The 15,585-nt window shown below is 53.2% G+C and overlaps 1 protein-coding gene across 1 annotated transcript in view; it reads right to left on the reverse strand.

The window, feature by feature from the left end:
* The window catches only part of RNF165 (ring finger protein 165), a 65,239-nt gene extending 49,955 nt beyond the window's left edge, over window positions 1–15,284 (reverse strand). Inside the window, exon 1 of the mRNA XM_044244389.1 lies at window positions 15,177–15,284. Coding sequence (XP_044100324.1) covers window positions 15,177–15,284 — 108 coding nt within the window. The remainder of the gene's footprint in view (window positions 1–15,176) is intronic.
* Window positions 15,285–15,585: the final 301 nt, after the last annotated feature.

Below are 15,585 nucleotides of genomic sequence, written 5' to 3' on the forward strand. Positions count from 1 at the left end.
GCACACAGTGAGCCAGGAACCATGCCAGGCTCCCCGAGCCTCGTCTCTGACCCTCCTCACAGCCATGGAGCGGGAATGTCCTTCCCACACGACAGAGAGAAGGTATGAAGGACTTCCATGCCGCTGGGAAGGCACTGAGTCTAGAACCCCAATCGCCCGTCTCAAGACTGAACATTCTAATTCCTGTGGAACATGGCCCCTACGGAAGTGCTAGTGAGCGGGGAGCTGGCGATGACAGAGCAAGAAGCCATGGCCCCCACTGAGGGAGCCACGGCCTGGCACTATTTTGCCCTCGGCCCCGTGATGGGGCAGCTCTCACCCGCCGCCTCCCTGCTGGCCAAAGCAGAGCCCGATTCAAACCCAGCCTGTCACACTTCCAGACCATTATGAAATGAGAAGTGTTTCCATGGTGCGCATTGCTTTCCAGAATTCCAGTGACCGCTCTCCGAAATGGCAAGTCAGTAAGAATCCCCTTTAATAGAATAATCACCGCCATCCGCCGAGTGCTTCCTAAATGACTCATACCCAGCAGCGGGCCTGGGCCCCGCCCCGCTATGAGGCATCAGAGCCCCATTCTACAGATGAGGCCAATCAAGTACACAGAGCAAGGGGTCCCGGCTCACCAGAGCTGCAAAGGGAGCCTGAACCCAGGCCACCCCGGATTCCGAGGCCCGTGCTCCCACGTTCCCCTCATGTCCCCTTTGTTTGTACCGGAAGTGCTGGGGGGTGGCGGGGATGGGTTCGCTGTCCTGGAGTGAGAAAAATAGAAAAAACTGGCCTATTTCCATCGCTCGGAGAAGGCTTAGTGTTCTGTTTCACAGGAAGCCGCAAGTCCACAAGCTTGAAAATCGAGCTCCACTGAAAATAGAATCTATATGCCAGAGCTTTGTGAAACCAGCCATGCCACCTGAGGACACGGAGGCAGTGACCCATCTCCAGCCACTGGCACTTGCTGTCAGACCAGTGATGGCTGATGGAGTCGGTTTCCTGAGAGACCCCCATCGTGGCTGAATCTCCCACAACGTCCCATTCCCAGGCCAATTCCACCTGAGGGGGGACATGGGCAGGCAGGTTGAGGGGATAGTCACAGGGTCTAGTGATGTTAGGGAAGACTGTAGGGCCTAATCCTACCAGAGAAAGGGGAGAGCTAGACTGTCCCTCCCTCCATCAGCTGTGGGCCTCTGACTGGGTGGCTCCTGTCCACCCCACCTCCCCTTCTGTGCCGACAGAACGAAGGCCTTGAGCCAGAGGGCGCTGCCATGCCCTGCTTCCTACACATGGTATGCGTCTGTCCCAGGGAAATGTATCTAGAGCATTCAGAATTTACAGCGATATTTCATTTATCAGCCTTACTAAGAAAGATTCACATATGTGAATTTTCCCCATGATGCAAACTTACCCACTTACCTCCATCATTTAGTACGGAAATCTTTCCTAAAGGCTCCCGTAGTTTCCTAGATCCTTATAGTGACTAGATACAATGTATCCTCCCCATTTCCTCCTGGTCCGAATTACCCAGAGACAGGGTGATTATGTACCCAGGTGTCTCCATTAAGAGGGCTTTTGTCCCTGAGCCTGTCATTCCCCTTCCAGCTGGTGTGTTCAATCTGTTGTGGACGGAGCACAGAGACTAATAGAACTCTTTGTAAACTGAGTCAATAAACTGAAAGAAATCCAAGAACGTATGCCCCGGAGTTGAGCACATGAGCGCCATGATAGCTGTTTCAGTGTTTTAGATCTTTTTTTTTTCCTTTTTCCTTTTTCTACTCTATGTTCTTAGCTCTGTTTTTGACCGCCCCTAAGTGACATGTTAAATTTCCACTCACACCCACCTCTCCACACAAACATGTCTCTTGGTTCTCTAGGTTTACTCCTCACTCTGGGGAGATGGAATTTTCTTTAATTTATCCTAAAACCACCTTCCGGAAGAGCTGTGGACTAGGGTTTTGTGAGTCGATCTTCCCTAGCAGGACCCAGCCCCCCTTGACGAGGGCATCTTATTACTCAGCTACGTCTCTCACCTCCCGGTGGGAATTCCAAATAACCATTGAGCAAGCCTCTCTCAGCTTCCTGTGCTTCATGGCTCAAATGGAGGGGTTCATCTAGACGGGGAATGGCAAAGAGGCAAGCATGGAACCCCCGTGCCAGCGCGAAACTGGAAACATCCCGCCTGCAGTGCTGTGTGATCTCTGAAGCTGCCTCCGGGCTTGGCAGAAGGCTGCTGTGGCCGCTGAGGATGTCTGTCCCCACCCCCGCCCCCTGGGAAAGGGGCGGGCAGCCTGCGTGCCCCATATTGGCTGTCCCCATAACTAGGTAACCCCTAAAGTCACCTTCTGCTTCAAGAGTATGCTTTCGGCATCCCCGAACTTGGGATTTCAGAAGTCCTCAATGGCAGACCTGGGAAGCCACTCCCCTTCAGCCTGCACCTCTGCCACGGAAGCTGCTTGAAACATGTATCTGTTCCATTCCACCGGCCCTTGTACCCATCAGTCAACCTGCCCGCTCAGTTCCAGACCTCTTCTGGTTCTACTGTCCTCACTTCCCACCTTCCAGACCTGAGCTCAGGTAGAGTTGGAAACCCAGGACTTCCCAGGCTTCTCACAGCCTCAAGGGGACTTCGGCACCCAAGTTTGGACAAGTTTCTCCCCTATCAGCACTGAATCCTCCAAGTTCTATACAAATGCTCTGTTCCAGAGCTAAGCGCTCTTTTCGTACTGGTTTCATTCCTAAAGGCCTTCACTATCTCAAGGAAAGATGCTTTCCCAACTTCAGGGGAGCCCTTAGAGCACTGGACTCAGCGTTGGGGTCAGAGGGAGCAACTTGGTTTACCGCAGGAGCTTATTTTAACCTCCCATGCCCACTGTGGGACTCTCCAGAGGTGGGTTCTGGTTATCTGTCTTGCTTGCATGTGCCTTGGCTGGACGCTGAAGTTGAGAACCGTAAGTCATCAAGAAACTTGTCTGCTGAGCTTGCCAGAACAGAGCCCTGTGCTAAAAAGGCACATCAGGACATCACAGCACTGAGGCCCCAGAAATCACTCTTCCTCTGAACCTGACCCACTCTCCCTCGGGGATGTTGTGGGAAATGAATTAGATGAGATGCGTTTGCAAAATGCCTAGTCAGCACCAACACCCAGCAGGGTCCATAAACATCAGTGTCCTTGCTCCCCTTGGCTAGGGTTTAGCTGTTCTGCTGCTTCCCAAATCCTGCTCACCATGCCAAAGTTTCTAGAAATCAAAAGAACTTGAAACTGGTCTGCTGTGGGCAGAAGGAAAAGAGGAAATGGTAGGAAGGGAAAACAAGATCTTTTTCTGAGAACTTCAGGTCCAGGCTTTCACTCTACACCCTGGATCTTTCTATCTACAGAAAAGAGAATCTCCACTTAATCTACAGCAGCTAGGGACAGGGAACGGCTTTATTTTTGTTTATTGTTGTAACCCCACTCACATGCTTGGCTCTTAGTAATTACCTATTGGATGGAAGGAAGGATGGATGGATGGATGGACGGATCTGGGGTCAAGTCATAAGATATCATGGAAGGAGAACTGGATTCCAGTTCCAGCCCCAGTACTTACTGGCCTGAGGAGAAAATTGATATTAAGCCCCCTGAGTCACAGCTTCCTGTCAAATAATGATAGCTAAATCTGTCCCAACTCCATCAAAGCAGGAATTTGTGCCTCAACCAGGACAATTACGTATACGGTGGCTATTTGGTAAACCACCAGATTATACAGATGCCAGAGGTGATGGCGACGACTGTGACAGTGGTGGTGATTAGACAGTAGCCAAGTTGTCTGACCCACAGACCCTTGTACATGGATAAGGAGACTTTTCTTGAGCCGGCCTCTCCAGCGTGGACACTGAGGCAGCCAGGAGAAAGAGAATAAACTGCGGCACGATGGGTACCCATTCCCTTCCCACCCGGGAGAACATTCCCCCCTGAACTGATGGGCCAAGACATTTGCTGCCAAGGCCCCATGAGGCTGTGGGTGGACCCCAGTACCTCCTTTTGGCAAGACAACTGAGCGGAAGGCCCAGATGGCCTGCAAGCTTCCTCCTGGAGACACGGGGTCCATTTTGCCAGAGTGTCAGAGCTGACAGACACCACCATGGCGTCATCTAGCCCTCTCCCCTCATTTTAATGGTGATGATATTACAGTCTTCTTGGCACGTATTAATAAAAGCAACTCCTCCAGCCCCAGACACCTCACTGGGCTCAGCTGAAACACTTGTCACTTACAGAGGGGGAAAAAATCACGTTTCCCAAAGGCAAACACTGATTTATTAATTAATTACCTCCAGGGGGTCCTGCCAAATCTGTAGGAGAAGAGCAAGAGGCTGGGGTGGAGGAGGGCCAGAGAAGCTCCAGGAGGGGGTGGGGGATGTTCAGCTCACACTCCAGAGGGTGAGAGCTGACATGTTCAGACGAGGGACTGTGAGGCTTGTATTTAGACTTAGAATTTCCTTCTGTGCATTTCAAACAAGGCTTATTCCTCCTTCCACCCATCAGCGGAGGGGAGCAAACCCCGGGAGATTTAGAAGCTCCAGGAGTGGTTCTCTGTCCAGTAGGGTCATCAGAGCCAGCACGGAAACCTCCTAGTCTTGGTCTCAACATCCTTGTACATCACCTTCCTCTGTGCATGAGTGCACACATGTGCACACGCGTGCACGCACGCACACACACACACACACACACACACACGTCTTCCTAGTTCCCAGAGCCCCTCCAGACAGGACAATCTGTTCTCAGTCATTTACACCCATCTGGGAAGATGTGGCACCACTCTCATTCCCAAAAGAATGTACAACGTAACTCTCCTTTCTGTACCATTTGATTTAGGACCCAGGAGGAAACCCTATACTTGCTGGGGTAGGAGGGGCTTCTTCTGGTCCCTGACCTCACATCGCCTGGGCAACCATGGTCTCCAGCTCAAGAGATAGGATCTGGCACGAGTGTGGGGAGCAGCATCTCAGAGAACATACGCCACTGTTGGTTGGCCTCTCTCCCATCGAGACTTCGAAAGGTTTGCCAACCAGGATGTTGAAGGGGGCCCTGGAGACTACTCTGGAAATCTCTGAAGGGGAGGAAATGGGGCCATTGTATATGGGTGTGCTGTCTGTGCCAGGCACAAAGAGGTCCTGCAAAGGAGTGAGCAGGACTTGACAGTCGTGTTTGTGCCCTGGCTCTGGTGGTGTTGGCCGGGGGTGTGTGGGGGGGGGTGGGGAAGCCATTTGCTAATTCATGTAAAGATGCAGAAGGGACTGGCCTTGGTCCCAAGTGGGAAGGAGTGAGAAGTAGAGACAGACCCTGTTTTTGTCAGGAAGCCATGCTTCTTCAGTGCCCCTGAGGTGGTGGGTGGCTTTTGTGGAAGGTGCTACGTGTGGGTCTCTGTGGAGGAGAGGAATAGCAGACATTATGTCCGTGGGGAGAAGTCAAGGAAAAAGCAATGGATTTGGAAGAGTAGACAATAAGGGCCAGGGTTCTTTCAGGAAAGAAGAGGCCCTCAAGCCCAATTCTAGGCAAAGCCCTAAAGGAGAAAGTCCCTATGTGTAAGAAGAGAGTGGAATCTCACATACACACACACAAACACACACACACGCATGTGCGCACACATGCACATACACGTACACACCAGGGCCACAGAAAGACTGGGCTCCTACAGGGAGTCCTAAATGAGCACTCGGGCATCTCTAGCCTTGGATTCATGTCCATCATAAACCATCCAGTCCAGGTTGTTCTAGTAACCAGAATGGAATGTTCTAGATGAAGGCAGGAGTTAATCAAGTAGGGCCAGGGCCAGAAGAATGTGGGTAGTGGCCCTGGATGGTAAAAAAGCCCTCTCTCTTGGGCTCTCTTTAGCTGGAATCCTTCAGTTTTACTTCCTGGCTGTTTCTGCCTGCAATTAAGAAAAAAATACTCAAAACCTTAAAATGAGCCAAAAAAAAAAGGAGACTGCACGCTTTTAAGTCATACTAGAACACAAACAGTCCGACCTAAGAGTCATCTGGCTTTCTCAGGCAAGATAACTTCATCTGACTTACTGTTTACTGTTGACCGAACCCAGTCTCTGTAAAGTCAGACATTCTCCTCAGGAACCTGGTAAGGCGCAAATGATTTTTGCTCCATGGAAAATACCAGTTTTCTATCCAATTTAGCAATTTTACTCCAGTGTTCTTTTTTTCCATTAACATGTGTGGGTTTGTATACACATCCTGCTGATTCCCTCATTAACAACTTAAATGAATCTTTGACTCGTGCTCATCATATATTTGTAGGACAATTAAGTTTTTAACATTTTGAAAAGCTGACTTCCACACGATACCATCTTGGCCAGACCCTCTGTCTTTAGCCCTAACACCAAGGGCTTCTCACAGCTGGAGGGGGGCTGACCACGACACCCTCTCAGACAGCCATCTCCCCTGCCCCCCAGCCTGGCCCCTCCCCCCCCTGCACCAGGCCCTTGGCCTGACCTTGGCCTTGCATGTGAGAGGAGATTGGGGGGGCGGGGGGAGCAGATCCTGTGATCTGGCATGCTGGTGGAGCACGCTGGAGCGTGCTTGAGGTTCCAGACCTGGGGCCGTGAGAGGCAGACCTCTGGGCTCTGTTCATCTCAGCCCGGTTCTGCTGCCTCTTCACAGGAGAGTAGCCTCAGGCCAGCCCTGATGCTCCCAGAGCACCAGCCTCTTTCTTTCCCTGCATACAGAGGAAACCCCTGTCCCCCAGGGTTGTGGCAGATGGACCAGAGACCATGATGGCTGGAAGAACTGGAAACCCATGCAAGGCAAGTGTCCCCAGAGCCTGAGGGGGTCTCGGAGCAGGTGGGAGTTTACCTTTAGCGGTAGGTAAAATAATAGATGGGAAAATAAGAGACTGACAGGAGATGAATGTATTAATATTAAAATGTTAAATGACATACATCATAAAAATAAAAAAATCTCATCTCTGAATGTCACAGGTTTGCAGAAACCCAGATGCAATGGAGGCCCAGCCAGGGGCTCTGAGCTCTGCACTGAGTCTGAAGCCAAGAGCCAGGGAAAAGTGCAACTCTCCAAAAATATCTTCTCCCTGGGTCGGAGTGGGGGGTGGGGGGTGGTGCCTGAAATCTCACCACTCAAGGTGTGTTCCTAAGAGTCTTAAAAGATGTTCTCTTTCCCTCCAGGAGGTCCGTGTGGAAAGAGGAGAATTATGAAAGGAGCCAGGCATCGATGCGGTTGCGAGCCCCAGGAGCTCGGAGCAAGGGACAGCCTGCGCCCCGGGACTGCGAGGAGGGAAGGGGCGGAGAAGCGCGGCACTGCCAGGGGCCAGGCCTGCCCCGGTGGCCTGAGTTGGGGGAGCCTCATCCATCAGGGCCCAGAGCTGGATCAGCGAGTTGGGGTAGACCCTGGCTTCAGCTGCGGACCGTAGAGGACATGCTCGGCCTATCTCCGAGCCAGGCGGCAACAGCGGCAATCCCTCCTCACTTCACAATAGCTCTGCTTCCCTTCTCTCATTCCGTGGGTCAGAGGGATAGCCCTGTCCCCATTTTATAGATGGGGAGACTGACACCTCATTAAGGGTCGAGCCCAAGGCTTTGCCACACTCCCACACATGGCCAGAGGCAAGAATCAAGGATGTTTGGGGCCTCTGGGTGGCTCAGTCGGTTAAGCATCTGCTTTTGGCTCAGGTCATGAGCTCAGGGTCCTGGGACTGAACTCCACTTTGGGCTCCACGCTTAGCAGGGAGTCTGCTTGTCCCTCTCCCTCTGCCCCTCCCCCCCACTCATGCCCTTTCTCTCAAATAAATAAAATCTTAAAAAAAAAATAAAATAAAAGAATCAAGGATGTTCTTTATGAAAGATTTGTTTCTGAGGGGGAAAAAACCTCCAACCCAGGCTGGGATTGCTCTCTGTATAAGAATCCCCTCTGTCCTTTTCCTTCCTTCTGCATCATGGGGCTGGCTCTGGGTTTGGGGTAGCAGGGGCTGGGGAGAGTGTGATGATGGGAACGTGACCCAGGAGGACACCCCCTTGACTTCAGGCCTCTCTTTCCCCCTAGCTAGTGGGGTGCCACCAGGGGGCAGCCAGCATAAGAATGTAGGCTGCATTCAGAGCTCCCGGACCCCAGAGACTGGGAGTGGGGGGACCTCAGAAGCCACCAGCTCCCAGCCCACACCTGCCTGAGCTTCTCTAGCACCCAGGAGTGAGCGCAGTATCTCCCAAAGGCTGCAGATTCAGAAGCTTGGGGATCTAAGGACTGACAGGCCGGGGATGGGGGGCAGAGTTCGTGCAGGTAGAGCACTGAGAACCACACCTGGCCCACAGGGGCAACTCGCAGAAGCCCAGTATTACTAAGACTGCTACCCCTGTTGTTGACCTTGTGCTTGACATCGTTATTACTTTACTTTATTCCTCTCAGTGAAAACATAAGCAAGTTCCTTGGGGCTCCTTCAGGCCAACAGACACCCCCAGCACACCCTGAAGGTAGCCCGGGGCACCCGCTCCTCCTGGGCACCCCCTCCAGCCCCCAACCTGGACAGGGCCAGACCAGCCACTTGAGATGCAGCCCCTCCCACAGGGGTCCTTGCCCAAAGGCACAAAGCACTTGCAGTGACTCCATTTCCTTTGTGGTCAGGAGAAAAGGATGAGGGCCAGGACAGCTGGCCCAGGCCAAAGCACTGTGTGACCTTAGGCAGCTTGCTCAACTTCTCTGGGCTTATTCCCCTCATCTGTAAAGTGGATAGAGGGTAGGAGACTAGTGGGAGGGAAGGAGAGAGGGATGAGAAGAATCTGGAGGGATGAGAAGAAACCAGCACTTTGCCCAATGAGATTGATTTGTTTTCTTAAATTTCAAGTTAAACTTAAAGGAGAGGATGTTGTGTTTGTCAAAGTGGAGACATCTTCTGGACTAGATGCCCCCAAAAGAGAGATAGGGGACTTTTCCTTGACTGAGTGACTCAGCAGGACCATAGTCTTTCCAGCTCTTCTTATCTCAGAGGAGAATGGGGGGCAGGGCAGGGGGCCTGGAGTCTCCTAGTAGCGACAATGAAGCCCTAAATCTGTCCCTTTCCTTCCCCACCTTGCCCACATCCATGCATCCTAGGGACCAGATGCCAGCTGCTGGCCTTTGGCACTCCCCTAACTAGCAGCCGGTGAACCCCATTCAGGACGCTGGGGTCCCTCCCCTTGATGGATGGTTACTTTCAGCGGCTTCCTCATCTGAGCCATGCTGGGTGAGGGGGGGTTGACATCCAGTGGTGAAAACCCCTCAGAGCTTCCCCTCAAGCTCCCTGAAGATTTCCTAATCTTGGTGGTGAGTTCTAGAAAAAGGGCTACAAAAGGTCACCCCTTCTCTCTCTGGCCGTCCCCCAGACTGTGTTCAGAGGGAGGAATGTTCTAGAAGACATGCCCCCAGGTACCCAGCTTCTAGCCCTGACACTGATGCTGGTGGCTCTGTGCCTTCAGCAGCCACGCAGCCCACAGCCTGTTTTCTCCCCTGTGGCATGGGCAAAGAGGAGGAACTACAGCGTATCATCCTGCGGACTAGAGCTAGGCCTCATCTTGCTTCCGAACCCTACCCTCAGTCTTGCTCCCTCAAGACAAATTGATAAATGGCTGGGGGTCCCTTGGAGCATTAACGCAGTCCACACTAGGAGCTGGCAGAGAAGTTAGCTAAAGATGCAAAGCCCACGGCCACTTTCACAGGCCTCATCTCAACAACTGTGGCTCATCAGCTGCTGAGACCCTCTACCTGATCTCCAAGTGCCCCTTGAAATGGTCCTGCCTCCCCATTCCTGTACTACCTCCCTCTTATAGCCCACCATCTCCTACTAGCTGTCCTACTCCCCAGATCTTTCTTGGAGATGCCCAGTCATGCCAAGTCCCACCTCCTTGCGTTCTTTCTCCCAGGCATAACGGCCTGAACATCACCCTCTAAATACAGCATGCATATATTAGCACACGCTTCCCCCTCTGCTTAAAGTGCTCTCAACCTTTGCTTATCAAACTCCTACTCATCCCACAATGCCCCAAACACCAGCCCCTCCCTGAAGCTTTGTCCAGCTCCCCTGCCTCTGCCCTCCAGCAAATTTAATTACACCCTCCCTTGACTTCCCATACACTTGGCTCTTAGAGCCTTTATACATGCTTTTCTCTCTCTCTGATAACTTCTCTCCAGCTCCCTACCTCATCCTCTACCCCTTCCCCTGACAAAATACTGCTGTCCTTCTAGTCATCTCTTCCACGTCACCTGCATCACTGCGTAGCAATTTTGGAGCAATGCTGATACTGCCTTTTTTTTTTTTAAAGATTGATTGATTGATTTGAGAGGGGGTGGGGGTGAGCAGAGGGAGAGAATCTTTCAAGCAGACTGTGCTGAGTGCAGAGCCCCACACGGGGCTCAGTCTCATGACCCTGAGATCATGACCTGAGCTGAAACTGGGAGACACTCAACTGACTGAGCCACCCTGGTGTCCCAGCCTTTTTCTTTAAGTAGATCTTTTTAGAGCAGTTACGGTTTTGCTATTGCCTTTTGTCTGTCTCCCTCACCTCGCTCTAAGCTCCTTACTCCAGCCTGTAGCTAGAATGAGCTCGTGTGTCTAGCATGAAGCAGGTTCCAGAAAATAGCTGAAGACTGGGGCGCCAGGGAGGGAAAGTGAAAGAAGAAAGGAGGGAGGAAAGAAGGAGAGAGGGATGACATCTCGTCTCAAATATCCAGTCTCACTTTTATGAAACATTATTCTTTTCATTAAAGGCTACTTACTAAAGATATAATAAAATGTGATCAAATTTACATCTTCCTAAGACCTTTCCTATACACGTATGCACAGTAGAAAACAGCGTGTTATCACACCGCGTGCTGACTTGGAGTTCAAGGTGAGGAGCCATCCTTGAACCACTCAGCCTGCACACCCAAGGCAGCCGCCTCCTCCCGGCAGCCAGGGCGCCCTCTGGGGCAGGGGCTGGGTGTTACCTCTTTGAGCCTCTGCCATCCCCTCATTCCACCCCCCTAAAATATCCTTACCCCGTGTGTTTGTTGAACTAACTTCCAATGAGCTGAATTGAGGCCCCCAAAGAAGTTCCTTTCCAAAAAAAAAAAAAAAAAAAGGAAATTCCTGCCCAAGTCACTGGCCCATGATTTTACAACATCCCACAGGTTCTAGCCTGCTGTTCCGATGCTCAGGTGGGATCTGCGAGGCTTTGAAGGACCCCGGACAAAAATATCCCCCTAGATTGCTGCATCTTCTGTTTCCTTTATGGCTGTGCCTTCACCAGACAGGAACAAAGTTGAATGTGGAGCAGGTGATGGCCATGCCACCGGCGAGAGCGCTACTCGGGGTGGCCAGCACTTGCTTGGGCCTGATTGTGCCGGCCTGGCCCCAGTACTCAGGCTGCATCTCATTTTGTCCCTGGATAACCCTCAGACCTCAAGGTCCCATTTTAAAGAGAAGGAAATGTAAGCAGCAGGAGGTGAAGTAAAGTGCCCAGACTCACATTCTCATGAAAGGGGGGGGGGCCTCAGCCTGCCTTACGGTTTCCCCAGCAGGTCATAGCTGTGTGGTGTGAGCAAAGCGGGGGCTGCCTCTATGGATTTACAGGACACTCAAAAAGGACTCCAGTCTGTGTGCTGCTCCCATCCCCAAAGATCGCCCCCACCGAGGCCTCCTGCTGTGGGGTCTGAAATTCCCTGTGGGCTCTGGACCTTCCCTGAAACTGAAACTGAAAACTGCCAGGAACTGAGAGTCTCTGATGGTCCTAGAGATCCCCGAGGCACATAGACTCACGCAGCAAGTAATCCGACAATGAAGACTCACCGGTGCTACCGAAGGGGAGCTCAGGACAAGTAATTTTTGATGAAACGGCAAGGAATGATCTAGAGCCAACATATGGATAAGGCCAGAGGGAGCAGAGCAGAATGGGGCTTGGGCAGCCTGGAAGGAGCAGGAAGACTCTGGCCGCAGGAGAGCTAGCAGGTAGAAGAGGTGAGCGGCCGGTGGGGAGGAGGGGCAGGCGGCTTCCACCCCTTCCCAGAAGAACCTTGTAGAGACAGATGCTGATAAGCCCAGCGGGGGGGGGGGGGGGGAATTGGCAAGAAGGAAGCCCCAAGCCCCAGCAGAGCACATTTTTTAACTTTTCTGGACCCCAGCTTGGGTTAGAAGACTCCGAGGGGTCTGGCCAGGGTCCAGAGCTGGGGACAGGGCGTTTGGAAGGAAAGCCGAGGAAGCAGGAATGGAATGGTACAACGGAGGGAGGTCAGGGCCCTCAGCGACCCAGGACCAAAGCTTGCTCCCTCTCAAAGACATGCAGGGCCCCCCCCCCGAGGCAGAAGCCCTGCCCGGGACCCAGAAGCTCCCAGGGAGAGTCTCCAGGGCCCCCGCACTCAGCATGTGGGTTCTCCCCACAGTTAGGCCGGAGAACCTCTGCTCTCGTGGGTCTTACTCAGGGGCCTCCAGGCAAGAGTTTATGTAGGAAAGAAAACAGCTGAGTCTTTTTTTTAAGTTTAAAAATCAAAGAAGTAGAGCAAAAGAGAAGGCATTTAAAAAGCCACCTGGCTGAGGAAGGAAACTCTGACACCCAGGAACACATGGATAAGGCTGTTGGACATTACTGTGAGTGAAAGAAGCCTGTCACAGAAGGACAGATACTATTTCCATTTCTACCAGGTTCCAAGAGCAGTCAAACCCACAGAGACAGAAAGTTAAGTAGAGATCGCCAGGGACTGAAGAGAGACGGATGGGGTGTTCGTGTTTCTGGGGAACAATTTCAACTGGGGAAGAAGACAAAGTTCTGGAGATGGACGGGGTGATATTTGACCAACAATGCTAATGTACGTAATGCCATGGACCCCTGCACTTAAATCAGCTAAAATGGTTACAATTTCATGTTATGTCTATTTTGCCACCATAAGCAATAACTAATCAATTAAAATAGAATAATTTTTTTTTTTAAAGTAAATTCTGTGCTCAACGTGGGGCTTGAACTCAGGACCTTGAGATCAAGAGTCCCATGCTCCCTGGACTGAGCCAGCAGGAGGCCCTCAAATAGAATGATTTTCTAAGAACACAAAAGCTACCCCACCTGGCTGATGCGACAGCTGCCTGGGCCCAGTTTTCCTGTTTGTGGGAAGGGCTCCATGCCGGGACACTTGGTAGGGAGGGGAGCTGGGGGACCAGGATGACAAGAATGCCCCCGCCTGGCCTCGCTCACACCGAGGGAAGAAAAGAACACCAGGGGTAATTACAAACACGAGGGGCCTAAGTTTGCCATGGGAACCACAGCCCATGCGCCACACATCCCCTTTGTGGGAGCAACTGCCCATCTGCTTGGGGACCACAGGCAGCTGCCGGAGCGCTCGGGGCGCGGGGCTGGGTCGGAGGCCCGGGAGGCCGGCCCAGGCACGGTGGCTCCGAGCCCCGCTGCCTGCACTCATTCACAGTGCACACAACGGCTCCGTCCTCCCGCTCAGATCCTGGGAAGGAGCCACACAGAGCTGTTCACCCACGGGTCTACTCTAGTGGTTAGTGGCAAGCTGTCCTTGGAGCCCGTGGAGCTCCTACTGGGGAGCTCAGCCCCGTTCTTGGAGTCAGCAGGGTTTTATGAAGCCCCCTGGGTCCCCAGCATGTGCTGCCTTGCCGCCACATCCCTTGGAATTGGGTCATCAATGGCCAGAGACACCATCACATTGACAAGCTCTCTGGGATGCAGCCAACTAGGCCAGTGTTCCTAGCCAGGACCCCGTGGGCCGCCGGGGAGTCAGGAGGCCTGGACAGAGCCCACCCCTCCCTGGTCACCCCAGCCCAGCCGCTCAGCAGCCCTGTGCTCCCTTTCCTCATTTTTTCAGGGGGACCAGGGGCTTCCAAGTCGATCGTCAGGATGGAGGAGTAATGCAACCTTAGCAAGGCCGCACGAAGCTCCACGGAAATGTGCGTTGTTGCTCTCCCAAGCCTTTGGCTGGCATCACCAGTCCCCGAGGCTGGGCATTAGCCACACTAGACCCAGAGTCACAGCATCAAGGCATCAAGTTCACGGCTCCAAGACATGCGAGGAGTCCGTGCCCTCTGTGCACTCGCTCCCTTTGGAGTTGGAAGCCCACCCCTTAGTACATCCTCCACACACGTGTGCACACACACACGCACTCACACACGCACACGGGTGCTTCCTGTTTTCGGAGCAAGGTGGGTGACACCCCCGAAAGGCTTCGGGGAGAGGAGAGAGAGCGGAGGCCACAAAGGTGAGGAATCTTATTTTCCCTCTGCCCTAGGAGGCCTCCTGGACACCACGCAGCCCTTATATAACACTACTGCAGTGTGGTTAGAATAAAGGAAACATGGATTTTGTCCCTTGCAAAATGCACAAGATTGAACACGTGCGGATAAAACAGCCTGGCCAGAGGCAACAGAACCTTTCATTCCTGGGGTCAGAGCAAGAACAGGCATGGCTTGGGAGCCCTGTCTGCCCTCCACCAAGCCTGCACAGGAGAACCCGAGACCCCCGAGATCCCCACAGACCCCTGCCCGCCTGTTACCATGGAAGCATAGACAGGGATACAGACAGTGGCCCTCTCTCCCAGGACCCAAGCAAACTAGACTATACGGTGAGCTGGGAGAGACCACGGGTGCCCCCCCAACAGGGCTGGTGAAGGGGACGGTGACGCCCTGACCTCCCAGAGCACTGTTACCAGACTGTCCTGCGCACTCCTTCACTGAGTTCCCAAGGGCCTCTGGGAGGGACAGCGGCATGTTTATGGTTCCCAGCACTGAGGAAGGAAGAAGCCCAGGGTCCTGTCTCAGGGTACACTCTAAGCTCCAATGTTCTTCAGCCAGGCTCTCCAGATTATACTACTGCACCGATCAGCACCCTCTGCAGGGTCCCACGCAGGACCCAGGTTCTCGAGGGACGCTGACCTTGGCATTGCTGAGACATGGCAAGCGGTCCAGCCTTCCAGGACCTGCAGCCACCCCACAGCCCAGCAACACAGCCCTCACGGCACACTCCTGTGTAGACACCAGTCCCTTTGTTCTACCCTAAAGGAAATCTGCCTCATCCTCGGAGGCCTCCTGACATGGTCCGTCCGGGGCACTGTAGCCAGCTCTCAGAAACGCCGTGTGGCCGAGTCCCGCTTACTTCATAAATAGCTACTGGTTGAATGGATGAGCAAACATGAGGTCACTGAGGCTCCAAGAGGCTAAGTGACTTGCCCACAGTCACGCAGCTGGTGAACGGCAGAGAGGGGCTTCCACCCCAGCGCCACGCCGACGCTCCGTGCAGCCCGCCCCCGTCTTCATTCGCGGCCAGGCCCTGGTACGCCATGAGTGCCGCCAGACCCTCCGAGCAATGGAGAAGACCCGCCTCCTGGAGCTGTCCCAAAGAGAACAGAATCACTGCCGGGGAGGTCTGGCTGCCCTCCGGCTAGACAGGGGACGAGGCCGGGGACAAAGCCCATGACAAATCCAGACCAAGGTGACTTGGATCCCCCCGGACCACAAGGAAGCCAGGGCACTCGTGGGGCTTCCTCCTGCTCCTCTATCCCTTGACTTGGCCCGTCCTGAAGTCCTGGTTTCCCACACAACAGCCCTGGAGGATTAGGGTGGTGATGGGGGCAAAGAGTGGG

The sequence above is a fragment of the Neovison vison genome, chromosome 3, assembly GCF_020171115.1.
Source record: "Neovison vison isolate M4711 chromosome 3, ASM_NN_V1, whole genome shotgun sequence".
Classification (NCBI taxonomy): domain Eukaryota; kingdom Metazoa; phylum Chordata; class Mammalia; order Carnivora; family Mustelidae; genus Neogale; species Neogale vison.